This window comes from Uloborus diversus, chromosome 1 (genome assembly GCF_026930045.1).
Source record: "Uloborus diversus isolate 005 chromosome 1, Udiv.v.3.1, whole genome shotgun sequence".
NCBI lineage: Eukaryota > Metazoa > Arthropoda > Arachnida > Araneae > Uloboridae > Uloborus > Uloborus diversus.
The window spans coordinates 176,116,311-176,134,981 of NC_072731.1; the positions used below are offsets into that span (position 1 = coordinate 176,116,311).

An 18,671-nucleotide genomic window follows, 5' to 3' on the forward strand; every position below is an offset into this window, starting at 1 on the left:
GAGCAGCATTGACAAGAGGGCTGTAAAGCACATGGCCTAGGGCCTAGAATCAGAAATCAAACCCTACACCCATTCTGTCTCGCTTCGCAACTACACAAATTTCTGTCTGATGTTGGTGACAGCAATTACGGCACAATAAACATAGAACAAAAATACCTACAACTTTCACGTACTTTTCAGATTCCCAAGCCACAAAAAAGGAATTATGTTTGCAAAATACTTTTGTATAGAAGTATGTCCCTAATGAAAAATGCATTTTTGGCATTCGAATTAAAATGCTGCCCCTAAAATTTGCCGTCCCAGACAGGGGTTCGGTTTGTCCAGCTTTAGAGCCACTCCTGCCATTATGTGGCCCTGCCGACCATATTAATTGCTGATAGTCATTAAAAAATTTTATATTGGTTCCACTACCTAGTTTATCATGAACCCCAATAACACTATGTATATGCTGAGTTTCATGATTTCAGAAGGTGAGTAGAGGGGTCAGAAAGAGCATAGTGTAGCATATCGGTGCTTTTCTACTAGGTCAGAAGCCGGGCTGGAATATTACTTACTTTCATTTTCTTTTTAAAACATAATTTCTAAGTAAAAATGTGTAATCTGACTCTATTCAAATCTGACTCTTTTCTAAAATGAATAGTTATCAAACCACATAACAAAAGATAACATTATTTCAAAATGCAAAAGCCAAAATTAGGGCAGAGAGCATAAGGGATCCCACATTAAGCTACTTACTAAATTTATTTGGCATCAGGTTTTTTTTTTTTTTTTTATTTCAATATAATTCATAGTAGCCAATGTAAAATTTTATAACATTACACTAAAAAATCCAACCAGATTTCTAAATAATCTCCCTCTTCCCATATAGGTCAATGAACAAGGCGCAACAACATTGCCCAACAGTTTAGATTACTTTCTTTTTTCTTCAATGAGAAAAAAATTGACAATAACATTAGATTGTAGATCATTTTTCTGTGGAGGTAGGTATTTTTTTTGTAACAGAGGTACTCAATTTAACCTTAAATAATAAATACAGTTCTTTATTAAAATATTAAATAAATGTAAATTTTAAAAAGTGAGGATGATCTTTAGCAACAACTATCAAAACAAATGAGGTGAAGCAAAAAAATATTTCATTCATTACCAGTTACTTGCTCCTGTATCAGAAAATGATATACCCATAAAATAGTTCTAATTTCTTAAAGGATCAACAGAATAAGTTTCAAAGCAGAATAGTTTTATTTCCAAAGCTGCTTTTATGCAAAATTAATTTGCAAACTTTTACCCAAGTATGTTGCATTTTACAATTTTATAAAGATTTAAAAGTTTTGTTTCAATTCCTCTATTTCAAAATCTTTTTTTTTTTTTTTCTACTAATCATAAATTTTGAGATAGTAGTCAGCAAACAACAAAAATGAGGTTAAATTCCAATCTATTAATTTGAAACAAACCTTTTCCTCTATTACAAGTTCTTAAATTCAGTAATTTATGACCTAGGATAACTCATCTAGTTTCTAGTGGTAGACTAAAATCTACATTAACAATTGATGCTTTAAACAAAACAATATTAAAAACTACAAAATGCCTTTTATTAGTATTTAAACAATAAAGTCTATGTTAATACATTTATAAATAACACAATAAAGAAACACTTGACAATAAATTGCACAAAAAAAATCAAAAATCTTGTACTATAGCAGGAAACTAAAAGTAATAACAAGATGGACCGGATTCAGCATTGAGAAACATAACTGGGCAGTTTTTAACATAAAAATTCATCACTGGATTGGCTACATGTACTGTAAAAGGACTTACTTGCAATTCTAAAATATGAATATGCAAATTATTACGCAAATTTTTGATTTAATATATTTTTCAAAGCTGTAATGCAGTGGGTGCCCAACTTTTTTTATAAGAGGTCTGTGTCTTATTTTGAGATGAATCTTGTGAGGAATGAAGACCTTGTGGACTAGAGCACAGATGAAATTCAAATGTACGAGTATATGATTTTTTTCTAGATAACATGGGAATACAAGGAAAAGGAAAAAAAAATACAAATTAAGAATTGTAGTTATCATTTCAACTACGCTTATTTTTACATAAATACAAAGTTTTCATTTGTATTTTAAAAACCAATTTCACTATTTGGCTTCAAAATTCGCAACAATAATTTATAATAACGAATAAACACTATTGGCTGTTTTGAAAGTCACTGCATATGTTTTTCAATTCTTACCATTAAACACAACAACCGGCCACGTAGATCAAATTCTCGGGCCTCATATGAACTGCAAGCTGTAGGTTGCACACCACTGATATAAGGTGATATTTGTTGCTCCAGTTCCTTTAAGAACCTAATGATCTCATATTTTATTCAAATTAAACCAATAGCAGAAGTTAAGCTGAGTCATTGTATAAGTTATTTCTCAAAACTATACCACAGAAGTGACCTTAAAGGGCTGATCCGTTATTAAAAATGCTAATAGATTGTTTCCTCTAGTGGTCAGAAAAGTCTGATGCGAATGGGGAAGCCCTGGGTTTGAATTCCAGCTTGGGCATGGATGCACTTTCTCTCTCCTGTGCTTTCTTTGTGTGAATGCATTGCGCTGTGAATGGTTGCCTACCCTATAAACGGGTTCTGATAACATGTGTATACTCTGGAAGTCGGACTTCACACCAAATTAAGGTATAGTTGAAAAAGTGAAGCAACGCATACCAAATTGCTAGCCTAGCTGGCACAAGACAATAATAACAACAAATCAACACTAAACAGCTTTTTTTTCTGGTACTTTGGTTTAAAAAAAATTACAGATTGTGATGCAAGCAGATATGGTGCAGGAGTAGTGATATCTCAACTCTTCATTCCTATGACGTTCTCATTGCATTTATGTCATGAAGATTAATATTAGCAATAACAGTCAAGGGGAGCAGTGGTGTAACTGGCTGATGAATTAAGCTTTGGTTAATATAGTTGAATTTATCAACTTCAACATTGGAAGCTTATGTTATTCAATAAAAGCAGAACTTTTGTCGGCCAATCTCCCTACTTGTTTTTTTTTTTTCTAAAATTAAAACCATATAACTCCACTGAAAAAGTTTGTACCACCTACCTTTCAGTTAACAGCCTAATGAGCTAGCCAACTGAGTCATGGAAGCTTGGTCGCAGATAAATTGTTAAATGATTTTATAACTAAAGCTTTGTGCATGTGCATCAAAGTTAAAACGCTTTTTTATCTTTTTTTTTTTTTTTTTTTTCCAGTTCACTATGCCCACACAAAATACCACAAGAAGCATAGCTTCAAAAATATTTGAATATATCTAAAGAGGCACTTTCATTGATAATTAGAGTAACATAATTCCAAGAAATTCACTCTACTTAAAGATCACAGACCAACAGTCACCATATTTCCAAACAAAAAGAAAACACGCCATTGGTGTTAAATTCCAGAATTAAAAGACAAACACTTTTGATTATACTGTTCATTACCAAAAGGGAGAACATAATGTCAATACAAGCCCACTTCCTGACAAATACTTCACAGCCCTCTATCATTAGCATAGTGAAGGAAGGAGATAGAAGAGTTAAAACCCACCTATTAACATGAAGAATTAAAATTACATGTATATACAAAGTTGTGGCAAAGGGGGATAGACAACAAAACAGCCAGAACCTTTGGTTTTACATCAAACTGCCAATCCTGGTATGATAATCAGGGTATTTTGTAATGAATGGGACAAAAGAAAAGCAAACCCTAAATCAAATCAATAGTTAAACTTTAGCTAGCTAAATTTCTACAGATACTCAATGTGTACTTTCAGGTGGGCCGCGGTGGCTTGATCGGTAAGGTCTCGAATTTGTGACCGGAGAGCCCCGGGTTCGGTTCGATTTTAGATGGTCGAAGATCCACTGTCTTCATTAGTGGTGACTCGGGAACGTTAACTATGCACATTGTCTTTAACAAAATCCCATAGAAAAATTCACAAAGGGATCTCAGTGATCAATACAGCATTGGTATATTGTATAACACAACACAAACAACCAATCTGACAATGAGGGATAAACTATCAAGCTGAAACTGCTTTCTCCGCTGTTTAATAGATGTTCAAATTTGATTAAAAAAAAACTATGACTATGTAGCAGTTTTTTATCAAATTTCGTGCAAAATGCCTTTGAATGGTGATAAGTGATGATTTTTTGGGGCGTTCCAAAATTGCATGCTTCTCCAGCATGTATGATGCTATTTTGATAAACTGCCCATAAGGACAAATTCGTAATCCTCAAATTCTTCGGTGTTGCTATGTAAAACTTGGAAAATGGTAGCTTCAAATTCTAGTTCCATATAAATAAATCACTAACAGAATTTTTATTGAGATATTATTGTGGTTCAATTCAATATGAAACGCCTAGTTTAGATTAAAAGTCTATAATGACCTACCTCCCTCCTCATGAGAAATGCTAGGAGCAAACCTTCTACAGAAGAAAACTGTAGCTACACTAGCCGTGTATTTATATTTGTACACATTTATACACTATACATGATACCTCTTTCATCAAGAAAAATTTCTGCCTATTACACTACCATTAGATGCCAGGTCATTTACCGTTAAATGTTTTCACCCCATGCAAAAAAATTAAAAAGCAATCAAAAATTAGTCTATTTGAATTGATTTAAGGATTATCAAGTATCATCAATTGATTTAACCTTTATGAAAAAGGGTATATTTCTTTATCATTATCAAAATAAAATTATTTTTCATAAAAAGTTACGCACAGTATCAAGAAATTCAGCTGGTTTCTCACTGTGAACCCAATGACCTGCTCCAGGTATTACAACAAACTGGGCCTTCGGAAATAATTTTCTTATGTAAGGATAGTCTTGCTCTCTGAAAAGAATATATATAAAAAAAAAAATAGATGAGTGCAAATAAAAGTCAAGAAAAAGATGATAAAAATTTATTTATATTCAATTATAATATTTTTTAAACACCTTAGCTCATACAAATAATTTTCAATGAAAATCTAACTTAATATTAGAAGCTATGACTCTTATAGTTCAAATTTTATATTTCATACTTCCATTTGTTGACTATAGTAGGGGCAAACCTAACTTGGCAGCATATCTTAATCACAGCATTACAAAGCTGTAAGGTTAGGTTTGCCCCAAATAACTAATAAAGTAAGAGTTTCTTTTCGTGAAAAAATCTTCATTCAGTACTTAGTATGTCAGTACTGTAACATGAAGAAAACACGAAACCAGAAAAAATAAAGTGGAATTTACCAATAACTACAAACCTCATGATAAAGAACTGAACTATATTGCTGTTGTTGCTCTACTTTTTTTTTTTTCATTTCATTTCATTTTCATTTCTTCATTTTTTTTTCATTCGACTTTTTTAATGTTTTTTTAGTTCTAGCTTCTTGAATTTTTTATTTTCTAGTTGGGTCTTTAGCAAAATAGTTAATTTTTCACTTTGAAATTTGAAACATATTTTGGCATTGCTGATATTGTTTCTTTGCTTTTGAGCTTCTAAGCAAGTTCTTTGGACTATCCTCACCGCACCCATTTGCATATACTTAAAGCAAAAAGTATTTTAAAACTTTCTAGAGCCTGTTAACAGGGTCGGACTAACACTCTGTCAGTCTGTGCCTTGACACAGAGCAAAAAATTTGAAGGGCGCAAAATTACCTAATCAAAGTAAGAAAGTATCACAACTGAATTTCTGTAAAAATAAAATATAGCAAGGGAGAAAAAGACGGAAAAAAAACAGTAAACAAAATCCTAAAAATAAAAACTATCTAATTCATACATGACTAAACCGTTTTCAAAGTTTTGCCACAAAGAGAAGTGAAGGAGGGGGGCAGCATTAAAAAAATACAGAAAAACACTTTATAAAGCGATAGTGGGAAAACATCCATAAAAAATCCATGCGTAAAATTGCTCATTTGTATTCATAAAAAATGTTTCTACAACAGATTTTTTTAATGCAAAAAAGAGTAACAGAAAGGCAACTTTTATTCACAGATAAAGAGGGTGGACCGTGAAGCCTCCCGATCATTTACTCTAAACTCAGTCGTTACCTAAAAATTGTATGAACTAAAGGATGTTAGTTCTTTTGTAATTTTGACTAATTGCATTGATTTAAAAATCATTTCATAGACAGAGAATTGTCTCAGAAAAAGAGGGTGCAGGAGGTGGAGTAATCCCTCATTTTTTTAGAGGAGGAGCCCCCCTCTCCAGGGCAATGTCATTCAACAGTGGCGTATATATTTAAATTTTAATTTGGATGGGGCCAAGTTTAAGGACTTCGGCCACTCCCCCACATTTCTTTCCTAATGAGAATTTTTTAGAGGTGGAAGCAAGTGACAGATCATGAGTTTTTCTAAGGTGGGGCAAACACTTGATACTGTCATCCTAATTATGATTTTTTATTAAATTTTCTCTCTTACTTTATTTATTTCTAAACGTAGAAAAGGAGAGAATTCATAAAACTAAGATAAGTTTAATACTGAGAAATTCTTCATGTGTAGCAGTGCAACTTCAGTGTTGCCAGATTGGGGGAAATTTCCCCATTTTAGGGAAATTTGGTGCTTTTTAGGGAAATGGGTTTTGAGGGGAATTCTTTGGGGAAAAATTTTTTCTTGGGGAAAACCTGGAGGAAAAAAAAAACTCAAGGAAAAAAGAATTTTTTTCGTATTTAGATTCGCGTCAAGAAGTAGTAGTTACATTGTTTGTATCAAACAACGTTGGTTTAGCTTTAATCAACTTTAAGGAATTCGCATTTCGCATTATGTGGAATATTATGCTACGGAATTTGCATTAATGTTCCGCGTGAGTAACTAGTTGATACGCGAAATGGGTAAAAATAAGTGTGAAGAATGTTCTTGGATAAATATATACAAAAATCATAGTTTAAATGTACATACAGAAGCAGAGTAGTAAATGCAAGTAGAAAAAAAATATTTGGCTATTTCTCATCTCTTGGTCAGGCACTTGTATTTTGACTAGTGGCACTTGCATGGCTTTGCCCGTAGTAGAAAATTAAAAGGTCTTTTGGTTCCCCTGTATATTTACAAATAATGCATGGTGAATTTCTCGCCAATTGGCTTGCCCATGTTACGGTTCCACTTTATGATAGCTTGGTAATTTACTCGTCCATCTTATGATAATTTTGCTCTGAAAAATGTTTTTAAAATTGGAATAGAAAAAGAACAAAATCGAATTTTCGAAAAATCGCTTAAAGGTGCACACCCCTATGCTACCAACTACTTCTTTGCGAAATTTCATGAAAATCGGTCGAACGGTCTAGGCGCTATGCGCGTCACAGAGATCCTGACAGACAGAGAGACTTCCAGCTTTATTATTAATACAGATAAAGAAAAAGATATTGATAAAGAAGAAAAAAAAAAGCCAAAATGGGAAGAAAAAAAAAATTGGGGAATTTTATAAGAAAATTTGGCTATTTGGGGGAAAAAAATTTTTCATGAGACAAGAATATTAGAGGAAGTCGATTCATTTTCTGAAAATATTAGTAGAAAAATTTTTTTTGAATCTGGGGAATTGTGGTAGAAAACATCGCTTTTTGGGGAAAAATTGGAAGGGATTTGGGGAAATCTGGATTTGACCATTTGGCAACACTGTGCAACTTATCAATTTGAAGCAAAATGGATACACCTATTTTAATCTATCTCTAGCTACGTCAGAGAAAGAAAAGATGGATGTAGAGGGCCTGGGTGTAAATCCCCTAAAAAATTTTTGACATTGAAGTTGTAAAAACACCTTTTTAGTCAATCATTCAGGTTATAAAATGAAGGAGATGTGTGTATGGAAGAAGGGGCTGCCTGGAAGAAATATTCAAAATTGAAGTAAAACATAAACACTTTTGGTATATATAGGGAATAGGGGAGGTTTGGTTTCTCTTCGGAACTTTTTAAAAAATTGAAGCTAATTTTAGGCTATCTTTGATAACATTAGGGGATCGGGGTTCCTCTGAACCATTACTAAACTCTAACTGAAACTGTTCTAAATAAGCAATTTATTTATGTTATCTTTAGGGACGTTAAGGGAATTGGGATGACTCAAGACAACTCTGCCGAAATATTTCGACACTGAAGACATTTTTGTTAATAATAGGAGAAACGGAGGTGGTTCCCTCCTAAATATGTTTTCAAAACAGAAGTCAATTTTAGATTATCTTTGGGATGAGAAGGAAGAGTTCAGGGATCCTTGCTTGAAGGGTTTCCGAAATTCAAAAGCGCAATTTCAATTTAACTTTAGAGGCATTAAGCAGTAAGGGGCGGTTAGGGATCTCCCTCCAAACAATTTCAAAATTGAAATCTTAAAGAGGCGATTTAAGAATTCAGACTACCTTTCGGAGTAACGCTAGAGAAAGAGGGGTGGATTGAGAATCCATCCGGACATTGCTTCAAAATCGATTTCCTAAAAACACATTTCCTTAAATGTTTTTATGATATCAATTTCCCATTGTTACTCTAACGAATAATTTCCTGCGGGGGAGAAGAGCTAGTTTTGACGACTTTTTTCCAGACGGACTAGAAAAAAAAAGGAAATAAAAGAACGAGAGGAGAGCGTTATTTGCTGCCCAATAATGAGCGCCTGTTGAGAGTTTTTGGTTAAAAGATTTCTTTTTGAAACAAGAAAGATTTCTCCCACAACATTTGCTTTTTCTTATTAAAGTAACTTTGTTTTATAAATACACGTTCTTTTCTTCTATTGAGCAAGGGGTGCGAACCCCTGACCCCTTTGGTTGCATCACTGCCTGGTGCCATCTAACGTATTATCATTATTCATTTGTTTTTTTGGAGATAAAACCATGGAAATTATTTGTGAGTAAATTTAAACCAAATAACAATAACTACCCTTACTTAAATTTTCAAAAAAGGATTTGAGAGGGCCCTGGGTTCCTATCTCTATGTGCCCTTGGAGTCATTCAAGAACGTCTAAAAATTTATTTTTATATAATTTCAATTCCAAAAAAGTCTTAGGGAGGCTCCCCTAGCCCCATCATACTGACATAAACAAAAATCGGCTAAAATTGGGTTTTTCAAGCTAAAATTTCCTGGGAGAGGAACCCCAAATCTCATCCCTTTACCTAATGTTGTCAAAGATGGCTCACAAACGAGATTTTAATTTGGTTATTGGTATTGTCTAAAATTTTGCGTTCAATACTTCAACTGCCAAAAGTTCCAGGGAACAGTTTCCGAGCCCCCCCTTTTCCTAACCTTCCTTTGAAACTTTAAATTTCAAAGAATTTCTGTGGGAAAGTACCTAAATCGATTTCTCAGACAATCATAAATGATTTGGTATACAATCCCATTTTAATGCTTCAATTTCGAAACATTTCCGGGGGGAGTTTCCTAATCTCATCGCATCCCAAAGATTGGCTACACCTGATTTTTGTGCTGTATCAGATCTGATGAATTTTTACTTGGTAACGCTTTAGCTGTTTTTGAATAGTTGAAATATTGACTAAAAAAATATTTTTTTAATTTTTTGTAAAAACCTCTAAACTTTTGTTAATCGTTTTTCGAAACGAAACACTTTCAGTCAAAATTCTGATAAATATTTACATTTAATTATCCAGTTACCGCATGCCTTTTTTTTTTTTTTTTGCATGGTTGTTAAAAAATGTAAAAATACTATCTTCATTTATTTGGGGGGGGGGACAAAGTTCAATAGGTTCACAGTTTTTTACCTTAGCAGGAAGTGGTTCAAAAACTAAATCCGGCCCTGCTGTTAACCTGCTTACTGGGGAATAAACCCTTGTTGAATTTAGTTTGCAATGTAGAAGAGAAACAAAAAACTCCCATAGAACATTTTGTAAGGCTCATTGAAGTAGTTGCCCACATACGACAAAATATTTCATCATGCCCAGAATATCTAGGTATTCCACCACTGTTAACCAGGAAGATTAACCCTCTCAGAGACTGACCACGCCCATTTACTGTCAAACTCCATAAAAAAGCTTGAGCATACTTCGGCTTGCCACAATAAGTGTTAGGATTTTTTTTCTTTTTGTAAAATCGAAAATGCCAGAATAATGCAACCTTTTCCCCCTGAAGCGATATATGTTTGAGGCCACATATTAAAATGCTTCATTTTATATTTGGCACATTTACAGATAACTAAAAGGTGAAATATAATATTTGTTGATAGGTAATACTCACTTAACATATGGAGAATCTCCACCACAAATAAACAATGTATCTTCAGTAAAAGTTTCTGAAAGATCTGGAAATTCTATTATTTCTTGCTCGAATTTATCTTGCAAAACATCAATATTAGGCTTCCATTGTATATGATTATCTTTTTCAACAAGATTTGTCAAAAGAAACTGACGTATACCAAACTCCTGAAATAGTAAAATAAAAAAAAAAAAGTCAAGCAATGGTTTTACGTAATTATTCTTTGTAGAACAAAGAACAATTAAACAAATAGATTTCTTATTAATTTTTATTATTTTATAGTATGCAGATAAAGATATCTTGCATCTGCAAACATTGATTACCTTTATTCCTACAATAACTCTTTTTTTTGCAGTTAAAAATATAAGTATGATTTAATAAGCATACAAACAATTTATTCATTTATTCAAAATAGAAGCCTAATTTTTGACAACAGTATATATATAAAATTTGTTTATTAATTTATTACTAATATTTTGTTTTTTTACTTATTGTAACTATGTTATCAATTAATTAATTTTAATATTATTCTTATCATTTTATCTATTTGTTTAGTTTTTAGAAACAATTTTGTTAAATCAGATAAAGATAGCTCCCTGTGAAATAAATGCAAAGTTATGCTTTTGGTAAAAACTAAAATACATGCTAAATTATTTCTTCATTTTACAAATATTAAGTTCAATAAATCTGGGGCATAATGGATCAAAAAGTAATCTTTTATACAGTTACATGTATTTAAAGTCATACATTGAAAAAGCATTAACAAATTCTAATAATGAATTTGTCAACGCTAAACAAAGATTTATCCCTCTAACAAGATTCTAATACACAACAGTAGTGAGGTGTGGTCTGTCTAAGCAGACCAAGCCACCAATTTCTTCTCACTGCATAGAAGCTAGGGTAACGTAGGTTGTCATGGCAACAACCCTTCAATTCCATTTCTGCTTGGATTCAGCTTGAATTCTCATAGTTTGCTATTAGCCAGTTGTGAGAAATGTGCATGGGGGATCTCGGTCGTGTTAGGAGAAGGTTTTACTCATTTTGAGGAACAGAAAATTTATAACATATTCATATTTTGTGTACTTAATAAGCATAAAAGGTTACTGCATAGCAGGTGTGTTAGTAGAATGCCATTTACACTTTCATTATTACTTTCATCAAGATAGAAAGAGTTACTCATTAAAAATTAACTTACAGGAATATATTTTGATAAGTAATCATCAACCATTTTTCTTGCTTGAACTAGTCCAACACTAGGAATGGAGGCAATAGCAGCTTTCATGGTTGTCATATATGAAGGAATAAATGCAGATGCAGATCTGGGCATTTTTTTAGGAGAAACATCAACAATTACTAACTTCTTCACCAAACCTTTCTACAAAAATACATTGAAAATAATTCTAAAGCATAACACAACAAATGACAAATCAAACATAAAAAAATACACGCAAAAAATTATATGAGACAACGTTCTTCAGTAGTAGATATCTCAGAGATAGAAGGGGAAAAAAATAATTGCAAAAGCATAAGAGTGCATGAAAATCAATCCTCAAAAACTAAAAAAGGAAAGAGCTGAATTCTACAAACACATTTGTAGGAAGACGACAACGCTATGGCTCAGTTCATTGTTTGACAGAGGTGCTGAGAAGTGTCCAAGTATCAAATCTCTCTTTTTAATGAATAAATTAGTGTAATAGTTATTTATTAAAAATTCACCTGGTTTCAGATTATTTACATCTATATATAAAAAAAAATTAATTAAGATGTTTACAATATATTAAGCAGCTTAAAAGCTTTATATGTATAAATAAAAATAAGAGGTGGTAGTCTAGTTATTGTATAATTTCTGATTTTTCTGACAAAAGAAAACGAATATGTGAACATGTTGATTGTCTGTATGTATTATATATCATACAGTAAAATGGCTAGGGTGCCATGAGAAAATTCTAACTCTTTGAGGAGTGCCATAACTTGAAGAAGATTGATAACCCTTGAAATAAAGAACACCACACAGGGCAGTTATTTAATCGTCACCAATTATAACTAGCTGAAAATGAAAGCATAATTTGAACATAAATCTCATCCTGAATCACAATACATACTTTATTAGAACAATTCCTAATTTTAATTAAACACAGTGTTTCAATGCCACAAAATATCATAATAGCATTAAAATTTTGCAAGTATTCAAAACTATCTAATGCTTTTTTAGTTCTGTGTATAAAAAAACAAGTCTCTAATGTTTTGAATGCTTTGGAAACAGGCCCGGATCTGCATACCCATGAACCCACAGGGCAAGGGGGGGACATCCTAAAGAAATCCAAAAGAAATCCCTACATCCTAAAGGAGCCCAATGGCCCAAGAAATTGAGAAAACTAACACTAAGACTTATAACGTTGCAAATATACACTGCTGGCCTTTGTTTCTTTATTTTTTATAGCCAGGCTGTCCATAAACTACGAAGGGATGATACAAATGAATAAATAAGCACCAATTTGAAATAAAATGAAAATGTAAAAAGCAGATAACCCAAAATATTGGAACGATCTAGTACAGTTATCTCTTTAGAAATAATTTGAAGATTTGGGTATATATAGTTATAAAATACCAATTCAGAAAATTTTTCACATGGCTAACAAGATGTCAAATTTTGAAACGAGTTAGAATTAGAATGAGAAATATTTTCTTCATTGGATTGGATGATTCAAGAAATAGCATTGAAATTTAAACAAATACCAACATGTTCCCAGGGCTGCCGAGAGTCAAGGTTGGTCTCCACCCCTAAAACTTGCAAAGTTTATACTGCTCTGGTTCTGAACCAGGCCCCAGTTTCTGGCTATAGTCAGGACAAACCTAAGTTGGCAGCATTGTGAAGGCTGTGTACATCCTAATAATAGCATAGCATTGCAATGTTGCTGGGTTAGGCTTGCCTCAACTATAGGCTGATATGGCATCCGTCCGCCACGCATATTCTTCGTGGAAATTATTCATTTTGCACACAATCCCTTATATAAAAACTGAGTGTGATCTAAATGGTCATAGCAATACAAATAATAAAAAATTAAGAATAATCCACTTTTTTTGTAACAATAATTATCATTTAACTGCTTAAATAGTTTTTTTAACAATTTTATGTATTAGGTATTTTTTAATGAAAGTGCAATAAGTTGAGAGAAAGCCCTTAGAGCTAAAAATCAGTTATGCCACTGAGACCAAAATTAGGAAGTTCTTACACTCAATTGAAAATTCAATTATGAGGTTAGACTTTTTTGAAAAGCAACCATAAACAATAGTATATTCAAGCTTTCGTAATAAGTAATCTTTGCTAAATATACCTCAGAAAGAGCAACCGTCATTGCAGTTCGACCACCCATACTATGGCCAATCAAAACAGCCTGAGAAATTTCTTGTGATTTCATAAACTGTTTCACATCATCCGCCATCAATCTGTAACTGAACTGTTCTGAATGAGGGCTATCTCCATGATTTCTTGCATCTAAAGCATAAACCTAAAACATTATTTCCAAAATCATTAAACATAAAATACTGATCATAGAAATTTAAAATGTGTATATAACAATAACCACATTAAAATTTCCAAATGTAACTATCTACAACTTGAAAGAAAGATTTACTGATGTAAAGAATAATGAAGTACAAAATATACACTAGACATTTCAAGTTAGTACAGAAGTAAAAGAGATTTTTTTCACATAAAAACCAGCATTTATTTAATAGCATTAGCTGTAGTTGGAGCAAGGCTAACCTGGCAGCATACACAATCAGAGTTGTCCACCAGGGAAGGGAGGATCATGCCGCAACATTTTAAGGGGTGGTGTTTTCATGAGCATTTTTCACTTTTAGGGGGGTTCTTGTCTTAAAAGAGGGGGAGGTCTTTGAGGTACTTGTGGGGGAGTTCACCATTTCACTTGGGCGGAGGAGCATTCCTGACATAATGGGATCAGGCTTTCTGTAGCCTTCATAATTCTGCCGTGTTAGCTTTGCCTCAACTACAAATTTATCTCTTTAACTCATGTTCCAAATTATTTCAAATATGTGCCTCAAACAGTTAAAACCAAATCAAGGGAGGAGCAAACTTCCAGTTTTGAACCATCCAAAACCAGAAGTTGGATCTGCCCTTTTAAAATAAGAACCCATAAATTGAAGGGAGGGATAATAGTCAAGCACTAAGAGATTTCAGAGACTTATTCTTGAACTTAAAGTCCCTGAAATGTAGTTTTAGGATTTTTTTTTTTGCCATATTAACGGAAGTCATTGCTTCCCATGACTCACTCACTTGCTTCAAACAAACTTAATCCTCAAATTGTTAGGGGCTACATTTCAGTAATTTTTAACTCATTAATGTTTTCAAAGAGATTTTCTTTCTTTTTTTTTATAATCAATCAAATTTAATTAAATATAGGAAAAATAAAACATGTAAAATAATTACATTGTATTAGTACAAATATTCATAATTCTTACGTCACATCTAGATGATCTTGCAATGCTTTTTGCCAAGCCCCTCCAATTTTGTTTTGAGCCAAGCAAACCATGCAGAATTATTACAGGATCTGATACTGGTTTTTCTTCTGGTGTAAAAATTGAATAAGAAAGTTTCACACTTTTAAATCTACAAAAAAAAAGCATTTATTTTAAAGACCTTAGAATGTAAATGACATACTATTCATTGTAAAATGAAAACTACAATTTTGAAAAATTTAAGGCAGAATTCCTTTGAACCCTTCTCCTTAACAACATTAAATATCGCTTAAAGAGATCTTTTTTGAGGATTTCAATTTCAAAAAATTTCCAAGGGAGAGAGCCCCAGAACCCCCCTGCTGCCAGACATTAGCAAATTTTGTATACAAGAGACATCAATTTTGGAACTTTAGTTTTCAAAATGGGGGAAGGGGCAGGGGCAGACTTGCTCCCTTGAGAGGGCGGCAACCTTGGGGGGGGAAAGGGGAAAAAAAAATGTTGCACAAAAAAAAATTAATTTTTAAAAAATTAAGAAAAAAAAAACGATGGTTCTTAGGTTTGCGAGTTAAATGATGAAAAGAAAAAAAAAGCAAAATCGCACAGGTTTGTAAACGCAAAGAAAAAAAATAGAAGGCACAAAAAAAAAAAAAAAAAAAAAAGAAGGCGCACAGGATCTAGGGTGCACAAGCAGGAGAGTGTTTACTTTGGCAGAAGTCCTCCTCCCCCTCTAACAGACTATGTATCACTTTTGGGGTGCTATGAATTCATAGTTAATTATAATACACTATTAATTGTAATTGCCATCTGCAAACTTCTATGAATTGCTTCGAAAGTAAGGGTTAAAAACGAAGGCAACAGGTTCGAGGGCGCAAAGATGCAGGAAGGCGTTCAATTTCGCTCAGGATCTCCTCATCATCCGCGACTTACCCATCTCCTCCCGAGTACAATGAACTCAAAAGTCAATTATAATAACATATTAACTGTGGACTTCTTCAGCAAACTTTGAATGCATTATACGCTTTGGACCTCAGAGACAAAAAACAAGGGCCACAGGTTCAAGGGTGGGAGGATGCATGGTCCAGTGAGTGCTCACTTTGGTTCAAAATCTATTTTCCCCTCCCCCCTCCTTCCGCCTTACCTATAGCACCATGGGTGCTATGATTTTAATGTATAATTCCATTATAATCAAGTATTAACTGAGAACAACAGTAGACTTTTATGGATTGCTTCAAATGTAAAAAAAAAACAAGTTGCACAAGCACAAGCAAGAGGGTGGAAGAACAAGTGGGCCGGAATTTGCTCTCCCTGTCTCAGGATCAACCTCCTCTCCTCGCCCCCAACCCCCTTGACTAACAAAAAAAAAGTTGTAGAAGCAGAAAAGAAAAAGCATACAGGTTCAGGGTGCATAGGTGGGAGGGCGCTAACTTTGGTTCAAAACCTCCTCCTCCCATCCCTGAATTACCTATCACATCCTGGGTGCTATGAATTTCAAATTAATTATCATAAAATATTAACTGTGGACTTCTTCAGTAAACTTTTATGGATTGCTTTATACACTTTGAACAAAGAGACTAAAAACAAGGGCCACAGGTCCGAGGGCGGGAGGATCCATTTGGCGGATCCCCCATGCGGGATCCATGAGGCGGATTTTTATCCATTTTTCAAAAAATCAAACGGGGAGTCTCTAAGCCCCGATCCTCACCCTAAAGTCAACAAATATCGCCTATACTCGCATTTTTTAGAACAATGTTTAAAAACATTTCCTAGGCAGTATCCCTGGATAACCCTATAAGATGGGGGTGGGGGGGGGGGTACAGTCCCTAAAACTATTTTCTGGTTGCGTCACTGATGAAAAGAACAATTTGGTTATGACAGGGGTCATGGCACCCTTAAAAAAAATTGAATTTTCATGGCACTCTAGCCTATTTATTATACATACACATTGAAATCATGAGCCCTTTGTGGCACTTCTCACCTCTCCCTGTGGCACTTATTTTGGGCACCCCTGGGTTATAAAATACATCATGTATTATTATTAAATGCCAATTATTAAATCAAATTCAACAAAAACATAGAAATGATTATTAATGCCGAAAAATATTATGGGTATACTTTTGACAAGTAATCAGCAGCAACACTTCCAGGCTTACAGGGCAGAAAGTTCTTTATCGCGTTCAGTGGTTTAAAAATTCAAATTAAAAAAGGCTAACAAGTTCTAAGTTCAAGTCAGAGAGTAAGGCTGTCTGTGACTATATGGAGGATTCTTACAGGAGTTGACCCAGAAGGTAGAAGGCCCTCTGAAGCAGTTCATGCCAATGTATAACATGAAATACTGCACTAACTTCTCAACTCAAATTCGACAGATAACTTCTGCTCTTAATGAATATTTTCATTCACTCGATTAAATTCCTTAGCACAAAAATGAAGTGAAACTTTTTTGGCAATATTAAAATAAAGTTTTAAGAAAAGATCTTTTATTTGAATTTATGAAAAAAAAAAAATTCAATAAAAAGTTTCTCTGTACATTCAGTTAAAGATTTTTAAAGCACATTTGAAACAGATCATCAAATTTAAACACAAAAATATTTTAGAAAATTACCTAGGATTGCTTATGGATGTTGATATGAATTTGTTATGAATTAGTTTAGAAATATTTTCTTTAAGAAAAATATTTCGACCAAATGATTGGAGATAAGAAGATACATTCATGTTTAAGCCACACTATCTTTTATTACGTTATTACTACGTTGACAAGTAGGTAATTTCAACACTACATGAGAGTAGACAGTGTTTCATACACCTCTGGACTACACGCTTTTCGGATATAGAAATAATTTCCTTCAAATTTTGCAAACTTAAGAACTGTTCAATCGAAGTTCATCCATAATAAACACTTTTATTTACTTTAGTTCGCCAGAGTTAGTATAATATGTATGAAAAATAGTATAGTATCTTTCCTACGGAAAAATGTTTACAAATTTCAAGTGCAAGTGCATGGCAGCAGACTACAAACTTTTTCTCACACACGGTTACAGTGTTTATACTTGAATACAGTTAAAATTACTTTTAAAACTTTGCAAATCATTTAATTCTTAAGCTTAGCATGAAAAATCGTTTATTGATATGTTTGAAAAAAATTAACCAATAAATAACTAACGTGAATAAGTAGAAAAGAATAACTTGTGAGTATAAATATAGTGCCTAGAAAGAATAGTGTGCCGATCGGCGCTTTTTCCCCTTCGATTCTTGAAGACAAAAATGTATGAAAACCGCTAGAGGGCAGTGCGGTCGAGGTGTACGTTCAATTTCGCGGTGTTTACATTAGTAAACGCGGGATTTTGTTACAATTCAGTTCCGCGTTTCTCTTTTTTACCTTTATTTCGTGAACATTTCATGAAACGGCGTTTAAGGCTTTTAATGGAGGCATCAAAGTTTAATATTAGAAGAAGTAAAGCTTCATCTTGTTTCGTACCAAGGTGCAAAACTGGATACAAAACATGCAAAGAAAAAGTTTCGCTTTTTAAAGCTCCAGCAGATGAAGAAAAACTAAAGAAGTGGAACTCGTTAATTCCCAGGTTAGATAAAGTTTTTGATAAATATTGCTCAATTTGTGCTCTGCATTTCGAAAAACATTTTATTGAAACGCATTATAAGCATATTATAAATGGTGAGGAAGTTTTGATTCCTCGAGGAAGACCTTTTTTGAAAGATGAGGCAATTCCGACAATTTTCCCAAATCTACCAACATACTTTACTAAAAAAATACCAAAGCAAAGGTCCATCAGGAATTATGCAGTTAAGAAAAATGTTCCCTGTTTGAAAAAAATAAAACTTGATCTTTCCGCAGATGAAACTGAAATAACCACGTATAAATCTATTATAGATGAAATTGTTCATATTAATTTGCCTAACGAATATTGGGTTTGTATGAAATTTAAAAAATCTCCAAATATTGTAGTTTTTGTATATAATGAAAATTATGTGGAAA

The 18,671-nt window shown here is 33.2% G+C and overlaps 1 protein-coding gene across 1 annotated transcript; it reads right to left on the minus strand.

The window, feature by feature from the left end:
* Positions 1-1,583: 1,583 nt before the first annotated feature.
* On the minus strand, positions 1,584-17,625 carry LOC129223215 (protein ABHD11-like). The gene is made up of 6 exons (XM_054857783.1): positions 17,283-17,625; positions 14,687-14,834; positions 13,540-13,713; positions 11,400-11,579; positions 10,187-10,371; positions 1,584-4,884 (listed from the first exon to the last, which is right to left on the minus strand). The coding sequence occupies exons 1-6, from the start codon at positions 17,390-17,392 to the stop codon at positions 4,755-4,757; spliced, it is 927 nt and encodes a 308-aa protein (XP_054713758.1). The 5' UTR covers positions 17,393-17,625; the 3' UTR covers positions 1,584-4,754.
* Positions 17,626-18,671: the final 1,046 nt, after the last annotated feature.